The sequence below is a fragment of the Squalius cephalus genome (genome assembly GCF_949319135.1).
Source record: "Squalius cephalus genome assembly, chromosome: 15".
Classification (NCBI taxonomy): domain Eukaryota; kingdom Metazoa; phylum Chordata; class Actinopteri; order Cypriniformes; family Leuciscidae; genus Squalius; species Squalius cephalus.
The window spans coordinates 33037143-33059355 of record NC_137136.1 but is presented as its reverse complement, the minus strand read 5'-3'; the positions used below and the strand labels follow the sequence as shown (position 1 = coordinate 33059355).

General features: G+C 39.6%; 1 protein-coding gene across 1 annotated transcript in view; it reads right to left on the bottom strand.

Annotated features, from left to right (window-relative positions):
* The window catches only part of lars2 (leucyl-tRNA synthetase 2, mitochondrial), a 131641-nt gene that overhangs the window by 101108 nt on the left and 8320 nt on the right, over positions 1-22213 (bottom strand). Inside the window, exon 3 of the mRNA XM_079894226.1 lies at positions 5107-5235. Coding sequence (XP_079750352.1) covers positions 5107-5235 — 129 coding nt within the window. The remainder of the gene's footprint in view (positions 1-5106; positions 5236-22213) is intronic.

The window sequence follows — 22213 nt, the reverse complement described above, 5'->3', positions numbered from 1 at the left end:
ACATGTAAGAACAAACATGGGGTAAATCGCAGTCGAAGTCAATGATAACATGCTGAGATTGAGAGTCGCTCAAATCATTCAGTTTGTCGGTGTGTTTCGTTGAAGCAGTCGAAACTGAACACTGTCAATTCCAATTCAATCAACAGTAGCGCTTCGTCAGGCTCCATTAAATCATCACACACTTAGTGCTGTGCTTACAACACACGCCAGATGCTGCCTGTCCTTTGAGGAGAGAGGGATTCGTCACGGAGAGGACAGAGATGGATGAGAGGGAGGTGGAGAGAGAGAGAGAGAGAGAGACTCAAAGGCAGTAAAACTGAGAGGCTGGGAAACACAGAGAACTGTGTACAGTAATACTGTAATTATTTTAACGATGTGCAAGCTGACATTATCGAGATTGTTATTCGCTTTAAACAAAAAGCAAACAAAAGCACATCTTCCCCCCGTAAGTTTGATCTTGTCCTATAGTTCAGCAATGTCACACAAGCCGCTTTTCCCTGAATATCAGCACGACTGCAATTGTCATATTGATTTTATAATAAACAAAAAGTTTAAACAACAGCGTAATGACATATGAACAAGCGGCAACTTTCCAGTCTCTCTCTCTTGAATCCCACACGGAAGTGACTTAAACTGTACTTCATCGACTGGCCACTAGAGACAGGCTCTAAAAGAGAGTCAATCCCATAAACCCCCATGTTAAAATGCCAAACTTTACAGCAGTAAAATGTGTTTACAGCCTGGTACTAAAAGTGGTTTTGGTCTATAATGCTAATTTTGCCCTTCATGACGACTGTGAAGGGGGTGATTTTTTTTATAACTCATCCGTTTAAATTATATTAAGCCTTAAAGTTCTGCATATAATTAATTCATCTGTGAAGTGGAGCAGGACAACGTCCCATCAGTTCTTGTTTCGAACTCTCATCCACAGATGCCTTGTTGGAGGCGTTTTTCCTGCTTGATAAACACAAGCAGCAACAAACAACGGTTCATGTGCTCGTCATCTTCTAATTAGGACCTGAAATCAATGTAGGAGAATAGGAGAATACCTTGTGACAAACACACACATCAACCCAATCACTTTGTTTGGATTCATCAATCAGAATTAATTAATTAAGACTGAAACGAAAGGTGTAAACCTAGCTTTTGTGAGTTACATTTTAGACACAATATTGTCAGCTTTTGCTTTGTTTTGACAATTAAAAGTTCCACAGCAGAACAAATGTTTTGAACGAATCGGTTTAATGAATGATTTAATAACTCATTAAGACAGTGACACGCCGCCACCTACAAGCGATCTCAGTTTATGCAATTGAAAATGTATTCAAGCCACCTCTGAGCTGCATTAAACAGTGTGTGTAAATGCATCTAAATGCCACTTCTGCAGTGCAAAGATGCATTTTGGTGATACTGATTTAAAGGGATAGTTCACTTTGAAATTAAATTTTGGTATGTTTTAGCTTACCTCAAGGGCATCCAAGATGTAGGTGTCTTTTTTTCCGCAGTAGTTTCAATTTTGATATTTTTAGGTCAAACCGTTCTTGTCTGTCAGTCATATAATGCAGGTCTGTGGTCACTGTCTCAAAGAGCATGCACAGAGTCCAAATTAAACAATTCCCCATCGTAAGTACACATTGATGGCCTAAGACACGAAACGAGCGGTTTGTGTGAGAAAACGAACAGTATTTATATCGTTTTTACCTCTTGTAACACAGCCACGTCCAAGTGATCTGAGGGCGCGGGCGCTTCCTGGTGTGTGACGTGTGCGCAGACTGGTGCATAGATATGTACACTAGATGTCGCCTTGGCTACGGCAGTTCATTGGAACGAATGTCTTTAATGCGACATCTAGTGTATATATATCTATGCACCAGTCTGCGCACACGTCACACACCAGGAAGCGCCCGCGCCCTCAGATCACTTGGACGTGGCTGTGTTACAAGAGGTAAAAACGATATAAATACTGTTCGTTTTCTCACACAAACCGCTCGTTTCGTGTCTTAGGCCATCAATGTGTACTTACGATTAGTGATCGACCGATGTATCGGTTTACCGATATTTTTCCCGATATTTAAGCATTTTCCCATAATCGGGTATCGGTTTTGTAATATCGGATTCGCCGATAAACGGCGCCATCTTGTGGCCGTTTCGAGAATTCCGCCATTGCAGTCCGCGTCTGAGGAGATAAGTCAACAACAACTCTGTGCACAGGTAAAACATATGTTCTGCTTGCTTTGCTTTAATTATTCAACTTTATTTAACATAACAGACATGCAGAAATGAGATTTGAGACATGAATGCCTGATATAGTTTATTTATACAGCTTGGTTCTAAAAAATTGAGACGAACTCATGGAGTCACGTAGCGAAATCCGGCATGTCCTGCCCCAGTAAAGACGTAAATTTACATGGATTAAATAAAACAGACATGAATGAGTGAATGTTGAAAATAAAAGCGCTGAATTTTATTCTCTATCTGTTGTATTTGATCACCATTAGTCTCGAAAAAAAAGTTCGTTCGCTGAGCACTCACTGGGTTGATTACCATGCTTAAGCACGGCCACTGAATGAAACTTTTGACAAGATTATCTTGTTTAAACATCCTAGATTATATTATCATTTACTACATAGCAATTATTTCGCTAATACACATCTAAATATACCGCTTTGTGGAAATTAATTATTTATTATCTCCACGCGCGATCGCGGTTGAGTAGCCTAAGTTATAGTTCTGTGTAAATGCATAGATAAACAGTACTTTGTCAGAAAGGATTTCATTAATAACATACTAGTTGGAAAATGCAAATATGCTGTTTTGTTTGTTACTTTCCTGACAATGTTATATTCCAGCTAATATTATTCAGTGAATTAATATTACCCAGTGAATTATTCCTCACTCTTTAAACCTATTAAACGGCACATAAACCTTCTAAAACTGTTTAAAATAAATTACATTTCAATACAAAATACAATACAAAAAATACCTCCAACATGTGGAACCACTTAAAAATACATCACTCAACTATCTTTGAATATATGTTAGAATCATTTTTGTGCTTTATTTTTTACCTCATCAAAGCTTTTATTTTTAAACAAAGACACTTAGTAACAGTGCACTTTATTTTTTGGACTCAGACCCCTCTATTTATTTGTGTATAAATATAAAGTTTTTTTTATGTATGCAAGGAGGGAGTGATTGTTATAAATAAAATTGTTTGTTCAGTTCATTTGTGTTGTAATAATTGTGTAAAAAACAGAAGTATAACAGTAAATAAATATCGGTTCTGCATATCGGTAATCGGCACATAAACATGCAAATAATCGGTATCGGTATCGGTTATAAAAAATAAATATCGGTCGATCACTACTTACGATGGGGAATTGTTTTAATTTGGACTTCTCTGTGCATGCTCTTTGAGACAGTGACCATAGACCTGCATTGTCTGACTGACAGACAAGAACGGTTTGACCTAAAAATATCAAAATTGAAACTACTGCGGAAAAAAAGACACCTACATCTTGGATGCCCTTGAGGTAAGCTAAAACATACCAAAATTTAATTTCAAAGTGAACTATCCCTTTAAATTGATTGGTAAGCGCTATCTTATTCTAATTTAATTTATTTAATGTAACAATTTGACAAAATATGATGCATACATCTCTAACAAGGTTAGAAAAAAACAAAATGTAAAAATCAGTTTAACTTTAAAGGGGCAAATACTCCATTGTAGTGGGAAACTTCATTTCTGTTGCAGCTTTGAACTAACCAACGCACAGAACATGAAGAATATGACAAGCTTCAGAAGTCGGCTGTCCACGGCAGTCCTAAACCAGCCAAAGTACCAGAAGAATAATGGGAAGTCTTTTTTTCCCCCAATAATCGCACAGCCCTAGGCAGACACGCCGAATGTAGTGAGCGGCCTTGATCTCGACTGCATCCAAAACCATTGGAGAGTGATTTGGAATACATGACATGAACAGAAACTCAAGCAAATAGAGATCTTCACAAGACTCAACTCACAACTGGTTTCAATAGAGTTACAGTACAAACCAGTAGAAACTTATACTCTTTACATTGCATTAGATATATTTGCGTAGCAGTCTAGCAGAACTGCTATTTATACCAAGATGTTACTGCAATATGTTAATAATATGCTAATTAGTTACCAAGATGACATTTTGCTATTTCACAGAGCATTTGTACATCACTCGTCCAATCAGAATTTAGAGTAGGAAATCTAGTTTGACTGTTTTCTAATTCTAAGTTCTAAAAAAGAAAGTAATAAAAGGAAATAAAGAACCTTTCATTTCAAACTTCTTTAAAAATAGACCAACCCAGGCTCAAATATTTTTCAAAATATCTGAAATTATGATATTTAGTTGCTTCTTGTTTGTTTCACGGCAGTTGGGAACTGAAATGTCCAGTGAGTGGAGCTCAAAGGTTAATGCTCTATTGCGCTTGAAACTAATGTACCACCCACACCAAATCCCAAACATTTAAACATTTAATCCTGAACAAAAAAAGCAACCGATCCATTTGAACTTGCTTCTACAAGTCTTTGAGCTTGTTTATCATGACTCTGCAATGCGGCTGTACCCGATGCGAGCTACATATTTATATCATAAATCATGTGTCGAACTTCCAGCAAAATGACTCTTCTATATTTTATTTTATGTACGGTTAGCATGACATACAATTAAGCATGCAGTGATATCAACTCCGGTCACAACACCCACCCCTAAACAACATCCTCCATCAGTCTGGCATCAGGATAATGATGTCCGTTATGACCTGCCGTTCCTTGTTATGAACTGACAGCACATTTCAGAAACATTCACACAGATGATGGCATCATCCTGAACATAGACAAAGTTAGGAGCAGCTCTAATTAAGAACATATTCACACTGTTTCCATTATTCAGACACCTCATAATTAAAACACACATCATTCCAGCAGACCTTGACTGCAGCTTTTACTTTCATGGGAATGTGTTTTGGTATGTCTGTGTGTAGGTGGGTGAATATAAAAATGGATCAAACTGTGTGTGTGTGGCGGTGACAGAGCGGAGTAAATTCTGATATTACTGTTTTTAAGAGTAAAATTACCTGATGGCCCCTCATCCTCTGGAAGTGGCTGATGGTGTCGCTAATGGTGTAAACCCTCACGTGACCCATATGAAGACGACCCGACGGGTACGGGAACATGGAGAGGACGTAGAACTTCTTCCGGGAGCTCTAAACAAGAAAAACACAAGAGTTATTATTTAGGGTGTGTTCAAACTTTGCTTGGTTCGCTTGGTCCGGACCACAAAAAAAAAAGTGAGTCCTGTTCAGCTTAGCGTTCACATTGGCATTTTAACACCGAACCCAAAGATACCCTGATCGGCTGGTCGGCTTTATGACGTATATTTCGAGACGGAATTTAGCAAACATCCAAAAAAACACTGTGTTCAGGGATAAATGCACCGACTTACCAGCTGAGAACTCGTGTAGAGCTTATAAAGTGTGTAAAGGAGTCAAAACAGCGTCAGGAATTCCTCCGTCACACACACCCAGATCTGCTGTGAGGAGAAGCTGTACTGAACTCTGACGGGCAACATCACGACTATGACGAGAAAATGCTTGAGCATTATGTCCTTTTTAGGGTCACATCTTCCTGTTTTTGGTTCGATGAGATGTGTTTGGTCTGTGTTGTGTTCATATTTCTTTCGAACCGCACCAGAGTTCGTTTGGAAGTGGATCGAGACTCATCTTTTCAGCATCTCGGTCCGCTTGTTCGATGCGCACCAGGGTTTAGATGGCAGCGTTCACACTTATTTAAATTAACCACATTAACAGAGCGATCACACTACAATTTATTTTAACCAAGCTAAGCCTGCCAAGTGTGAACAAACCATTAAAGCTGTAAAGAAATAATTTGTGGTCAATACAAGAAGCAGTTTTGGCATAATATGGATTATCACCAAAAAAAAAAAAATAGCAGGTTTGCACTGCACAACATTAAGAAGATTAGAGCATGAACAGCTTCTCGTCCAGGCCCGTGTCAATTCTAGACTGGACTATTGCAATGCTCTTCAGGCTGGGCTTCCAACATGTGCAACCAAACCTCTGCAAATGATCCCGAACGCAACAGAGCCCACGTCACAGCTCTGTATATCTCTCTGCACTGGCTTCCAGTTATGGCTCGCATCGAGTTCAAGACATTGACGTTTGCCTACAGAGCAGCCACGGGCTCCTCAATCCTCGCCCTCTCCTACGAGTCCACATCTATGGTCTACATCTCCTCCAGAAGCCTGGAAGTGAGCCTCGCCTCATGGTTTCACCGCAGAGAGGCAGAAAATCACTCTCAAGGATGTGGAATGATCTTCCCAACCACAACCGGACAGCCGAATCCCTCACGGTTTCCAAGAAGCATATGAAAACTCATCTCTTCCGTGAACACATAACCGCATCCTGCTAATAAAAACAAATAAATAAATCTCCTCTACGCTCTCACTATTCCTTAAGCCCTCGCTGTTCTAGCTTGTACTATGTTGAATTGTTAGGGGGTAACAGTTTAGGACCCAAGGACCAGATGTTTGAAAGAAGACCTGGAGTAAGAATTATAATAAATTGAAGAAAAGTTTTACTGAAGATAGTTTGCAGTTTCATCAGCAGAAGTTCAGCTTCAATACTCACAGAAGAGTTCGTAGGCCGCCCCGCTTACAGTTACAAAGATCACAGCAGTTATACCCTTCACCACACACACATACACCAGTTATACCCTTCACCAAGGTCTAGGCTACGTCCTTGCTTCAGGTAGCAGTTTCTGATTGGCTAAGAAATAGATAAACATCATCGAAAAAGTTTTTTCTCCATCGATTATGCCGCTGACACTCGGACCCTGAAGTTAGGCACGTCGTGACCTTCCAGGTCGCAGATTTGGGTTGATGGGCCAACATGTCCAGGGCAACAACTCAGTCAATCTCCAATAATGCCAGTGTTCCTTAACCTGCAACCAAGAAGACTAACACACACACCGAGACACAGCTTTTCCAAGGTTGGATTTGGCCAGGCTCTAACTATAAACAGGAGTCTCGTCTCAAAACATCATGCATTCAGATATCAAACACTGACATTAAAGAATACATGAAAAGAACATTTCAGTGATCACACTGGTAACTTCAGAGAAGTCATTCAACTCATTTGATATTTAGAAGGAAAAATATTGTTTAATACCTTGATTATAATCACTCATTACATATACATTGAAGCAGCAGTGGATTCCAAAAATTGGATATAACTTTACACAGAAAAGGTCAAGTAACGTTTCACACAAAAATCATATTTCTTACGCCTTGTGGCTATACTTTTGAAACAGGATTTTAATGTTTACAAAATGGCCCCATTCACTGTAACGGAGATTTTTGCTTATTTTAGAGTCAAGTCATCTTCATTTATATAGCGCTTTTAACAATGTAGATTGTTCCAAAGCGACTTTACAGAGATACAAGGATAGTTTAAAGTAACAGAGATTGTTTTGGCTTTATAGCAGTTCTAGAATAAAGTTATTTTCCAGCTAAAGTTAATTTGATTGATTCACTTCCGTCACAACGATCATTAGTTATTAACTTAGGGGCTGCTAACACGACACCGTTTTAACAGGAAACTCTACACAGACTTTAAACGCGAAATCTGTGAGAACGCTGATGGCGTGCACATGCGCATTACGAGTTCAGTCTATTGGTATGCGCGTTTGAATATATATTTCTCCTATAGAGAAAAGGAGAAGTCAAAATTCATTTTGTGAAGAGCTTAACTTGTATTGAAAACAGAATATTCCTTTAAGTGCTAATAAACAGATTAAAAATATAATGAAAATGTGTGTTCATTCAACAGTTTGCTAAATGTTAAAAGCTATACAGATTGTCACTAATCCAAGATTTGTCTGGGAAGGTTCATCTTGGACACCAACAATTGAATAAAAAGCAAAAGGCAAGTACACAAATCATTCCTGCTTTAATGGGGACCCATTATGTCTTGATTCTTGTTTTTGAGGTCTATTAGAATAGGTTTTTATACTTGCATTTTTCTTGCCACAACTCAATATGCCACTCCCATGAACACACATCTGAAATATAAGTGGTTGATGCGGATTTATATAACTCCAGTTGTATTGCATAAATATAATGAAAATGTCCCTGACACTTGCTTAAGGTACAGTGAGTTTAAAGGTACACTATTTCATTGCATATGGGAGTGCGAAGAAGTCCAAACATTTTGGAAAGGTGTGAAAGAAATGATAGAGAAGATCCTTGATGTTAACATTCCATTGTCACCTTTACTTTTTCTATTACATTTATTTCCTAAGGAGATCAAGTTAAAAATGAAAGAGTATATATTTATAATTGGAAAAGTATTTGTGCACCAAGTATAGGACATTGGCTAAAAGAAATGGTAACAAATATGTTAATGGAAAAGATGACTAATATTTTAAAGGACAAATATATAGTTTTTGATGGAGTTTGGGGACCTTTCAGATCGTTCTTAAAGTGTGGTGGACTTGGAAAGGTATTAATAAAAGACTAAGAAAAGAGGAGGTATAGAATATCAATGTAAAATACTGAGAGGCTGTTTTTCCTTTTTTTTTTTCTTGTTTTCTGTTACATTGATTGAAATGTATATGTTCAAGTGTATAGTTAAAATACAAAAAATGCATGGTTTACAGTCACTGTTATGCATTATGAAGTCAAAACCCTCATCATCTAGCACAGTTTATCACTGGTAGAATGTAACATATTTCAGTACAAGCATTTCAGTTTCATGCTCAAACAGCAACATTACAAACTAAAGAAAGATGAACATGGAAAAAAAAAGCATATGTCTTGTTTAAAACATTTTGAACAAAGAACAAAATGTCAAACTAGCATTGGACTACTAGTATGAGCGACCCTTGCAAAAACGCTCCTACACTGGAATCAGAAAGTCTGTGCACAAAAAGTCGAGTCTCTCAGCATGCGACCGCAAATTCAGTTCTCTTTCACATCTTATTGCGCTTGAATGGCCGATACACATGCAATTAATTTAAAATGCCCATGGTGTGCATTGTTCATGCAAACACAGCTGGTTATGTCTCAAGTGAAAGTAAACAGTTGGGTGTAAACCGGATGTGTATTAGTATAATGGATCCGTGCGTGCGTTTGGTCTTAAAGTGACAGCAGCCTAATAAACCTGCTGCTCTGTCTCAATGTGAATCAAACAAAATTGAAAATAACTTACTGCTCTTTACTGAAAAACTTTTTTTTAACCTTTAATAAGAATAAGAATTTCTCATATCGTGAAAAAAAAAAGGTCATATCACTACTACATGATGTTAAATAAATCTATTGTACCTGAAAAACAATGTTTGATTCATATTTTTGTTATATTGTATTTGTCTTATTGTTTGCAATTTTCTTTTTTTCTTTTTTTTTAAATTACAGAATAAACAAAATTGCATTATCTTGATATATATATATCATTATCGTGAAATAGAATTTCTCATATCTTGAAAAAATTATTTGGTCTTATCGCCTATCCCTAGCAACAATCATACAAATGGTACTTATCTACCATAAGTACCATTTGTATGTTCATGTTGCTGCTTGTAATAATATTCAGGCTGGATCATCCTGGTCAAATACATGCGATCACGCTTAGTAAAGCGGCAACTCAAGTTTACAACTTAATATCGTGGAGTAGTTCTCACAGCAGAGCTCATAAAGTAGGGTCGACTGTGTAAACTGACCTCAATTGTACCAAATTTATCAGAGTTTCCACACCGTACACCCATCTGAAGACTGATTCACGAAGGGAAAAGCTTCTTGGAGAGATGTGGTGGAGATGCATTCATTCTCTATGAATACATAGATGAATGAATGAGGCATTCACATTACTTGTCTTAACGCAGACTGACCTGCGACATCCGCTAAGGCTCATTCATTCAGTCACGCTCTCCACAGCAGTTTTAATGATTCATGACGGCTTTGAAGAAGCTCGCCGCACTGGGAAAGCATTAATCAGTGCGGGTCAAAAAGGCCTGAATTATTCAGCAGCTGAAAGAGACAAGGACACATTTTGGGAGAGAATACATCTCCACCGCATCTCTCCAAGAAGCTTTTCCCTTCGTGCCCGTGAATCATGTGTGTCTTCAGATGAGTGTACGGTGTGGAAACTGATAAATTTGGTACGTAAACAATCGAGGTCAGTTCACACAGAGTCGACCCTACTGAAATCTATTCGGGGCACAAGAGAAGCATATTTTTTATTTAAAGCACAAATGACTGTGTACGAAACCCTTTGTGTAGTGAGAACATGTGAAAACAAACAGTGTGAGAAAACAATAGAGAGAAACGCTGATGTAAAACAAAGCAGATGCTGCACACACGTCTGGGGAATGAAAGCAAATGGTGTTAAATGGTCTCGGCTCCGGGTCAGACTAATTTTAGAAGCCATGACATGAGCGCCTTCAAACCACTGCCGAAACACCACAGCAGAAAACCCAGACAAAGTTATTGATATCAATGAAAAGGACATATTCTGTACTTTTGTTTTAATTTGACAAAATATATATATATATATATATATATATATATATATATATATATATATATATATATATATATATATATATATATATATATATATATATACACACTGCTCAAAAAAATAAAGGGAACACTTTTTAATCAGAGAATAGCATCAAGTCAGTTAAACTCCTGGGATATTGATCTGGTCAGTTAAGTAACAGAGGGGGATGGTAATCAGTTTCAGCTGCTTTAGTGTTAATGACATTAACAGCAGGTGCACTAGATGGGCAACAGTGAGACAACCCCCAAAACAGGAATGGTTTTACAGGTGGAGGCCACTGACATTTTTTCCCTACTCATCTTTTCGGACTGTTTTTCACCAGTTTTGCATTTGGCTAGGGTCAGTGTCACTACTGGTAGCATGAGGCGATACCTAGACCCTACAGAGGTTGCGCAGGCAGTCCAGCTCCTTCAGGATGGCTCATCAATACGTGCCATTGCCAGAAGGTTTGCTGTGTCTCCCAGCACAGTCTCAAGAGCATGGAGGAGATTCCAGGAAGACAGACAGCTACTCTAGGAGAGCTGGACAGGGCCGTAGAAGGTCCTTAACCCATCAGCAGGACCGGTATCTGCTCCTTTGTGCGAGGAGGAACATGATGAGCACTGCCAGAGCCCTACAAAATGACCTCCAGCAGGCCACTGGTGTGAATGTCTCTGACCAAACAATCAGAAACAGACTTCATGAGGGTGGCCTGAGGGCCCGACGTTCTCTAGTGGGCCCTGTGCTCACTGCCCAGCACCAGGGAGCTCGATTGGCATTTCCCATTGAACACCAGAATTGGCAGGTCTGCCACTGGTGCCCTGTGGTTTTCACAAATGAGAGCAGGTTCACCCTGAGCACGTGACAGACAGGAAAGGGTCTGGAGAAGCCGTGGAGAATGTTATGCTGCCTGTAACGTCGTTCAGCATGACCGGTTTGGTGGTGGGTCAGTGATGGTCTGGGGAGGCAAATCCATGGAGGGACGCACAGACCTCTGCAGGCTAGACAATGGCACCCTGACTGCCATTAGGTATCGGGATGAAATTGTCATCCATTGTCAGACCCTATGCTGGTGCAGTGGGTCCTGGGTTCCTCCTGGTGCACAACAATGCCCGGCCTCATGTGGCGAGAGCATGCAGGCAGTTCCTGGAGGATGAAGGAATGATACCATTGAAGGGCCACCACGCTCACCTGACCTACATCCAATAGAACACCTCTGGGACATTGTGTTTCGGTCCATCTGACATCACCTGGTTGCACCTCAGACTGTCCAGGAGCTCAGTGATGTGCTGGTCCAGATCTGGGAGGAAATACCCCAGGACACCATCCGTCGTCTCATTAGGAGCATGCCCCGACGTTGTCAGGCATGCATACAAGCACGTGGGGGCCATACAAACTACTGAGTACCATTTTGAGTTGCTGCAATGAAATTTCAGCAAAATTGACAAGCCTGCTGCATCATTTTTTCACTTAGATTTCCGGGGTGTCTTTGAATTCAATCCTCTGTAGGTTGATCATTTTCATTTCCATCAAACGATGTGGCATCCTTTCGTTCATAACACATTACCCAGTCCATATTAGTATAGATATCCAGCATGATATTTTTCCCCATTGAGATCTGATGTGTTTTCAAAGTGTTCCTTTAATTTTTTTGAGCAGTGTATATATATATATATATATATATATATACACACTCACCTAAAGGATTATTAGGAACACCATACTAATACTGTGTTTGACCCCCTTTCGCCTTCAGAACTGCCTTAATTCTATGTGGCATTGATTCAACAAGGTGCTGAAAGCATTCTTTAGAAATGTTGGCCCATATTGATAGGATAGCATCTTGCAGTTGATGGAGATTTGTGGGATGCACATCCAGGGCACGAAGCTCCCGTTCCACCACATCCCAAAGATGCTCTATTGGGTTGAGATCTGGTGACTGTGGGGGCCATTTTAGTACAGTGAACTCATTGTCATGTTCAAGAAACCAATTTGAAATGATTCGAGCTTTGTGACATGGTGCATTATCCTGCTGGAAGTAGCCATCAGAGGATGGGTACATGGTGGTCATAAAGGGATGGACATGGTCAGAAACAATGCTCAGGTAGGCCGTGGCATTTAAACGATGCCCAATTGGCACTAAGGGGCCTAAAGTGTGCCAAGAAAACATCCCCCACACCATTACACCAGCACCACCAGCCTGCACAGTGGTAACAAGGCATGATGGATCCATGTTCTCATTCTGTTTACGCCAAATTCTGACTCTACCATCTGAATGTCTCAACAGAAATCGAGACTCATCAGACCAGGCAACTTTTTTCCAGTCTTCAACTGTCCAATTTTGGTGAGCTCGTGCAAATTGTAGCCTCTTTTTCCTATTTGTAGTGGAGATGAGTGGTACCCGGTGGGGTCTTCTGCTGTTGTAGCCCATCCGCCTCAAGGTTGTGCGTGTTGTGGCTTCACAAATGCTTTGCTGCATACCTCGGTTGTAACGAGTGGTTATTTCAGTCAAAGTTGCTCTTCTATCAGCTTGAATCAGTCGGCCCATTCTCCTCTGACCTCTAGCATCAACAAGGCATTTTCGCCCACAGGACTGCCGCATACTGGATGTTTTTCCCTTTTCACACCATTCTTTGTAAACCCTAGAAATGGTTGTGCGTGAAAATCCCAGTAACTGAGCAGATTGTGAAATACTCAGACCGGCCCGTCTGGCACCAACAACCATGCCACGCTCAAAATTGCTTAAATCACCTTTCTTTCCCATTCTGACATTCAGTTTGGAGTTCAGGAGATTGTCTTGATCAGGACCACACCCCTAAATGCATTGAAGCAACTGCCATGTGATTGGTTGATTAGATAATTGCATTAATGAGAAATTGAACAGGTGTTCCTAATAATCCTTTAGGTGAGTGTATATATATATATATATATATATATATATATATATATATATATATATATATATATATATATATATATATATATATATATATATATATATTCTACTATTATTTTCTTTAACACCAAGCATATCTGCAGACTCTGTTGATTCTCTCCTTGAGTCCTTTAATTCAAAAGTTCAGAGTGTAATAGATGATATTGCTCCTGTGAAAGACAGGAGTGGCAGAAAAAAAGCACCTTGGAGAAACTCAACAACAGTGCAAAACATGAAAAGACAATGCAGAAAAGCTGAGCGCATGTGGCGGAAGACAAAACTTGTGGTCCATTATAACATCTATAAAGACAGCCTCCATGCTTTCAATGTGGAACTAGGCAAAGCTAGACAGATTTTCTTCTCAAATATAATAAATAGAAACATAAATAATAGTGGTGGAGGAAACAAAAAAATCGATTCTGTTCAGTATCGCGATATTTTGTGCACGCAATTATATCGATACAGTAGCGCAAAGTATTGCAATATTTAATTATAAAATTATCTGTTTTACTTTCGGGTTTTCTCGAGTTTACTCTGATAATTTACATTTGCGTATTACATTCACAAGGTGGCGCTTGTTGCGGTTGTCGTGCATTCAACAGCAAATTCAAATGAAAATGGCTTCACCATCACAACCGGTTGTACACGACGCTCCGTCTTCTTTCAAATCGAAAGTGTGGGCATGTTGACCAACTCCTATTTCTAAACAAAAATGCCAATATTCCCAAATTAATTTTGGTTGATGACCTTGCAGCCAACAGGACTGGACTCCAGCAGTACTCATTTTTGTTTATTCTTCTCAGTTTTGATTGAAGCTCTAAGTTACTCTTATTTATATGATTATTCTCAGGTTTATGTTACTCTATTATGTCTGCTTTATGTTACTATATTGTATTTAAATAATTTTAAGTTATGTGCTGGGAGTTCACCATTCATGTGAAAGGTCTCCTATTCAGAGAATATTTACGTCCTGTCCTGTAATAAGGTCCTGTGTCCTGAATGTTCAAGGACAAAGTTTTTACACTACCCTTAAGTCACATTTTTGCCAATTCCCACCCCTAATAAACAACACACGCACTCTTTTTGCTGCTGTAGAGAGATTGACAAACCCCCCAAGCCAGAATCCCAGTGAAATGCTCTCAGACCGCAAGTGCAGTGAGTTGAGAAAATCAATAATATTAGAAAGGAGATCAGCATATCATGTGGCACTGAGGTCAGACAGATCAGACCACATCCGCAGAAAGTTACTCTGTCTGATTTTGAAGAAATTAGTGGAAAAATTTTGGAAGAAACCATACAGCACCTTAAAACATCAACCTGGGTCCTTGACACACTCCCCCACTTCCTTTTTCAAAAGTGTGTTAAACTTTTTAGAAGCAGATCTCCTAGAAGTGGTAAACCCCTCACTTCTCTATGGGACTTTTAAAACTGCAGTTGTCAAGCCCCTCCTGAAAAAGAGCAATCTGGATAGCAACATATTGAGCATTTACAGACCAATCTCAAATCTTCCTTTCATAAGCAAGATCATTGAAAAAGTTGTCTTCAATCAATGGCCATAGGACCTCTATACATTGCAGATATGCTGACTGAATATAAACCCAACAGATCACTCAGATCATTAGGATCACATCAGCTAGAAATACCAAGGGTTCACGCATGGCGAGTCCGCTTTTATGTATTATGCTGGAACCAGCTTCCAGAAGAGATCTGGGGCCGTATTCACAAAGCATTTTATCTTACCACCAGGAGTACTCCTAAATCGCACTAAAAGATTTTAGCTAGGAGTTTTCTCTTAAAAGTTATTCACAACGCCTTTCAGACCTACTCTTAGTAAAGAAAAATGACAACTCCTAAACTAAGAGTGAGTCTTCGTTGCTATGGATGACGTCATTACTCATGCACGAGCTTGAATGAAGTGACCACCTTGATTGGCTGATGATTGTAACGCGGGAATGATTCAAACACCTCCCCTACGATGATGAGTGACAGGTGACAGGTCTGAGAATGCGTGCGCTACACAAGTAGTGCGAAGGACGGAAGATGATGAATAACTGAATAAATAGCCTAAATGAATAAAGAGTAAGGCAAAACAAATAGCCTAGTAGCCTAATGAAACATATGGATTGATGCAATATCTTTGCAACATTATTGAATTAATCTGTCACTATATGCCTCTGCCTATGTTTGCAAAGAGAAGAACATTTTAATTTGATTCACAATGAAACGTTACAATTAGTTTACATGCAATGAGTAGCCTAGTTTTGGTTGTTGTTGGTGGCGTTATTGCATCCCTAGTTATGCCTACAATGCAGAATTGTTCCCTCGCGATTGGAAGCTCCTGTAGCGCCGCATACGCATTTCAAAACATCACAGCGTGAAATGCCACAAAAAGTGGTTTGTGAAGGTCTTAGTGAGTTAGGAGTCCTCTCGACTTCTTTTAAGCTGTCTCAGGCTTAGGTGCTACTTTTAGGGCTAAAATGCTTCGTGAATTACTCTTAGTCAAAAAAATTAGGAGTCCTAAAGTTACGAGTGACACGCCCATTATTTTTAGGAGTTGCTCCTAAATTCGCCAGTTAGGAGCTACTTTTAGCCTTACAATTCTTTGTGAATACGGCCCCAGATGTGCTCCTACAGTATCACATTTACATCCAGACTCAAAACACTTCTGTTAAGCTGTGCATTTACTGAATGAGCACTGTGCCATTGTGCGTCCCACTGATTACACTATTTTATTTCTGCATACTCATTTTGATTCTAAACTCAAATGGCACTGAAAATTGGATAAGAGACAAACATAAATTACTTAATTGGAGAAATTGAGAGATGAAACCATGCTGATGACCTGGGTCCGTGGAGGAGTAGTGAGTTTGACGTGATTAAACTGGAGGTTCTGTGGGGTGCGGACTGGATCGACTGCATTCCTAGAGCTTCCGAACAAATGGGTTTTTTGTGGTGCGGACTGATGGGGCGGTGAACCCGAGGAGCCAGTCCTAGAGCTCGACTGTCCGATTTTAGGGAAAAATCGTGTCTATTGGAGATGTCAAATAGATTGTTTAGGCGCGTCGAAAGATCACCACAGACACAGTACAATCCTCATGGGATAATCTCACAGTATAACAAGCAGCTGTACAAAATATGATACACCAGTGTTTTGCCAGATGAGAAGTTTATTCTATATATCATATTTTTACTACTTTAATTCATTTTATATAACTGTATCATTTATCTCTTTTAATTCCTTTTATAACTGTTTTAATTTTCCTTGCTTTTATTTAGTGGTTATTTTTATTCCTTTCTATGTAAAGCACTTTGAATTGCCATTGCAGTATTAAGGCAAGGCAAGGCAAGTTTATTCATACGCTAAGCCTGCACAGAAACTGCATTTAAGAGGAAAAACAAAAAATTGTGCACATATACAGAGTTTTTTTTTATTTTGTAATGTGGCAAGTCAAAAATGTCAGGGTGTTACAACAGTCCTGATAATGAAGAAAAAGCATTTATCAAAAGAATGATTATTTGATGGATGGATGGATGGATGGATGGATGGATGGATGGATGGATGGATGGATGGATGGATGGATGGATGGATGGATGGATGGATGGATGGATGGATGGATGGATGGATGGATGGATGGATGGATGGATGGATGGATGGATGGATGGATGGATGGATGGATGGATGGATGGATGGATGGATGGATGGATGGATGGATGGATGGATGGATGGATGGATGGATGGATGGATGGATGGATGGATGGATGGATGGATGGATGGATGGATGGATGGATGGATGGATGGATGGATGGATGGATGGATGGATGGATGGATGGATGGATGGATGGATGGATGGATGGATGGATGGATGGATGGATGGGTGGGTGGGTGGGTGGGTGGGTGGGTGGGTGGGTGGGTGGATGGATTTAGTTGAAGCTTAAAAAAGGAAGATGTGTTTGGATGTGTCCCGCACCTCGGATTGAGCCCTGCCAATGGTGAGTTCCCAGACCCATCATCTTGATGTTTGTCTGGCTTGCCAGGCTAATTCTGATTAATTTGAGTAATTGGTTAAACTTAAATATTTGACATAAAAGTCAACATATACATTTAACAAAGTAATTATAAAAATATAAAAATTCTGACCCTGCTTACAATCAATAACAATAGTCAGCATTGTTATATATTGTATTGCCATTTCTGATCACATTATTCACAAGATGAGCATTTCATTCCCTCATAAGAGAATCTAAGCACAGTTGTGTTCTTTTGTCTTTTATTTTCAAATACTTTTAGCTTCAAATCAAATTTCCTAATGTTACTAGCACTGAATGATTTGTAATGTGATTATTCTCTGGGCTGGTTGGTTGGATAAAGTCTGATCCCCGTACATCGAGATTTGAGCTTTCAGTGCAGCATTTTTGCTGTCTTTGAATGATGCCATTAATAAATGCAATCAGCAACTGCAGCTCCACAAAACAAAGAGAATAATGGACATGATGGAGAGACGTCGTGCTCGTGATAGCAAAACACATCAACGCCACTGAAAGCACAATGTGTTCGGCTTAAAAGCCACCTGAACGAAAGCAGCTATTCTGTACGAGTAATGCTTCAGATGCCAGACTATTTCTCACACACATACTGAACAAAGGGTTTCTGCTGGGAGATGGAAGGGATTCTTTCAATGAAAATCTCAAAGTAGAAACAAGACATACTGTAACTGTACAGGCTACACAGAGAAAATGCCCACCTCTCGCCTTAAAAAAGAGAATTATTAATGTGTATCCATACAAAGACAGTTAACAGTGACAACGTCTCTCAAGAAACACCATAAATGTCCATAGGACTATATGTCACCTACACTGGGAAAAAAGGAGTTTTGCTGCTTCTTCAATTTACTTAATTAAAATGAGCTAAAGCAACACAATTGCTAACATTTTATCACAATGCAATATCGGAGTCTGCCGTTTCAGGACCACATTTCAAGAACCTAGTTTTATTTTTGCCCGTCTTGTCTCTTTGTTTATGTGTGGAGTGAGACGTTTGAGGCCTGTGCCTTGAGGTTAATGTCCCCACCTGAGATTTATCAGTTGTTTTGTAAGGGTTATTACTAGAATCTCCTTTCAAACCTTTAGAGTCAACTCCTGACCGGATTCTGACCCTCGAGGTGGTGTTTTTGTTAGCATTAGCCTCTCTCAAGCGTGTGGGGATCTGCAGGCTCTTTCTTGCATGGAGTTTGCCCTGGGTTTGGTGAAGGGTTTTCTGAGACCCAGGCCTGGTTATGTCCCCAAAGTTTTGTCCATGTCATTTCGCTCTCAAGTGCTCATGCTTTTCCTCCACGGTGGAGGAGAGGCTCCATTTTCCCTACCCTGTTCAGGCTTTAAAGGAGTAGTTTACTTCGGAATAAACTTTCTTGATAATTTGCTCACCCCTATGTCATCCAAGATGTTCATGTCTTTCTTTCTTCAGTCGAAAAGAAATTAAGGATTTTGAGGAAAACATTCCAGGATTTTTCTCCATATAGTGACTTCAATGGGAACCGACGGGTTGAAGGTCCAAATGTGAGTTTCAGTGCAGCTTCAAAGTCTCGACACGATCCCAGCCGAGGAATAAGAGACTTATCTAGCCATCTGAACCACTGGTCATTTTCTAAAAAAAATAAGCATTTATATACTTTTTAACCAGAAATGCTCATCTTGCTCTAGATCTGCGATGCGTCACGCATTACGTAATCACGTTGAAAGGTCAAGCGTGACATAGGCGTAAGTACCGACCTAGTGTTTACAAAGCGAACGTGCAAAGACTAAGTCAAACGGCATTTACAAAAAAATTTATAATAAATAAAAGGTAAAACAACGATGTGAGACGATTTTGAAGTTTGAGGAAAGAATGGATGTTTTTCACCCTACATTTTCCACTTATATCAGATTACCGCCTGACCTTTCCAACGCGATTACGTAATGCGTGAAGTCGTGGACGTGCAAGATGAGCATTTGTGTTTAAAAAGTATTTATATTTAATTTATTTATTTTTAGAAAATGACCAATTGTTTCTCCAGATAAGTCTCTTATTCCTCGGCTGGGATCGTGTCGAGACTTTGAAGCTGCACTGAAACTCACATTTGGACCTTCAACCCGTCGGACGCCATTGAAGTCACTATATGGAGAAAAATCCTGGAATGTTTTCCTCAAAAACCTTCATTTCTTTTCCACTGAAGAAAGAAAGACATGAACATCTTGGATGACATAGGGGTGAGTAAATTATCAGGAAATCTTAATTTTGAAGTGATCTACTCCTTTAAAGGTGTAATTGGACCTGGCACTGCCAGTGGCGCAGGTCGTCTCAGTTGTTTGTGTGTTTTGGGGCTCGCCGCCTCTAAACTCATGATCTCTCATTGGGTGAGAGAAGTAATTTCTTTGGCTTATGAGGTGCGGACGCTTCCTTCACCTCTGGGCACTGCAGCTCACGAGTGTCGCATCTTCCCTCTATTTAGACCGCTTTCATTTAGGCTCTATTGGTCCTCTTCACACACTTTTATTACGTTTTATAACCTGGATTTGGATGCGGCCCCTGGTTCCCGGGTTCTTTCCGCATGAAACTGGTCGCTTTGGTCCTGGTTGAGTTTGGTCTGGTCCCCAGTTATTTCGGCCAGATCTGGCAGCGCTTAGCTTGGCGTGTGTGTGTATATCGTTCCCACTGCACCATCGCCACGCTGTGTCTCGTTCCCCTATTCAGAGAACATGGGTTACACAGGTACTGTGTATCTGTGTTTTATTCTGCCACAGCGATCTCTGGATGCCTTTGATGAGTTTGATCATATTAAATTCCAGGAAATCATTTATAAGTTTGATGACTTTACGAGTCTCAGTTGAGGACTTTCTGAGTGCGGGAATGAAACAGACGTTTGTGTGTGTAATGCTCACAACACCCTTAGGCCTATTTTGGTAAAAGTAGGAAAAATAATACTTCTCTAAATGAGAAATATGAAGTAAACATATGTGAATCCATGTTTTTCTCCAGTGTAGAGAAGTGTACCTCAGTGAATGCATAAGATTTCCAGACAAAAATGAAGAAATAACCACAGAAAATTTAATTTTTTAGAATAAAAATGTAGACCTTTCTAATGACTTGCAGGGACATTAAGCTGTATTTTCAAGGTCTCACCCAAAACAGATGGATTTTGTTTGGATTGTGATTAGTGATATTTGGCTACAAAAGCAAAACTGACTTCATGTTAAGCAAGAGGTGTTATGTTCCTGCAGTCTGCCATTTTTGGCAAATAAAGAAAATGTTGGTCTGAAAACATTTCTTGCTGAGGAATGAGTATTGTGTTTTGTGTGCCCTGTTTTGAACATGAATGTCCTTTGTCAGTCACATGCCTGTTTAAATGATGAACTGCTCTACTTTTGGTTGTTTTCAGAGATGGTAACAGACGTTTTATTTAATTGTGCTACAATTGTGTGGCCTGTGCTACAAAACTTCCAACCTCTGTAGCACTAGTACTATATGCAAAAGTTAACGTACCATTGGTAACCCTCTTAAAATATTTAAGCTAATTTGTTTCGATGTGTGGGTCACACGTTGGTTGCAGCAGAGACGAAACAGGATCCAAGTGCAGCAGTCTTTATATAGAAACAAACTCAAATCTTCACATAACACACAAGAACAAGAACGGAACAAGCAACTTAACACAAGGACAATGAACTGAAAGACACACAGGGCTTAAACCAATCAAAGAAGCGTGAAACACCCGTGCTTACTGAATCAAACCATTTGTAACCTAGGAGACTAACAGGCAGGGCAACATCTCCTGAAAGACAATAGCATTGCTAAAAGCATTGATCGTGCACGATGTAGTCTATAAAAAACTTGATTTTCTCATTTTTTTCTTCAAAATTGTGTTTTTTTTATGAAACTTTCCCACATTCAAGTGTTGATAAAAAAGAATGCATGAGGCTAGAATAAAACGGAGGGCTTTTGGTTGTTGTTTGTGTTTAAAAGCAGAGGCTCTGTTTAGTGGTCGACCGATATATCGCCAAGGCCGATATATCGGCCGATATTTGGCATTTTTTAAATATCGGCATCGGCCGATAAGTTTTTCTGACTGGCCGATGTGTTGGAAGCGGGAATTTTATTTTGACGGCGCTCCGGACTTTTATTTTGACGGGCGGCGCTGAGAACACCAGCAACAGAAGAGAACGGCAACGGCAGCTCCTCAGATCGCACAGCGCTCACTCACATTCTCCGTCTTCATTAATTTACGATCTCTGTCAGTCATATCTAATACTTTGTTAGACAGAACTGGTAAACAAAGAAAGTAAATGGTATGCGAAGTAAGTAAAGTAAAGCGTTTGCTTTTATATTATTTGTAACAGAAAAGGCAAACAATCAGGCTAAAATAATGCCGTCAACATTCAGCAAATGCGCATCTACATCATTTAAACAAATCTCTGAATATCTAATAAACATTTAATTTCACAAACCTTGCAGATTTAATTGAATCCAGCTGTGATATCTTGTGAAGTGTGCATTACTGTCTGCGAGTGACGGTCGGTCCGTGCGAAGTGAGTGAATGCCAACAGAAGATCAGCTTCACATGAGATGCGATCGAAAAACTTTAAATCCTTCATTTTAAAATATGCTGATATATCCAGTCATGTCTGTGTCATATTCATATCTGTGATATATCCAGTTGCCAA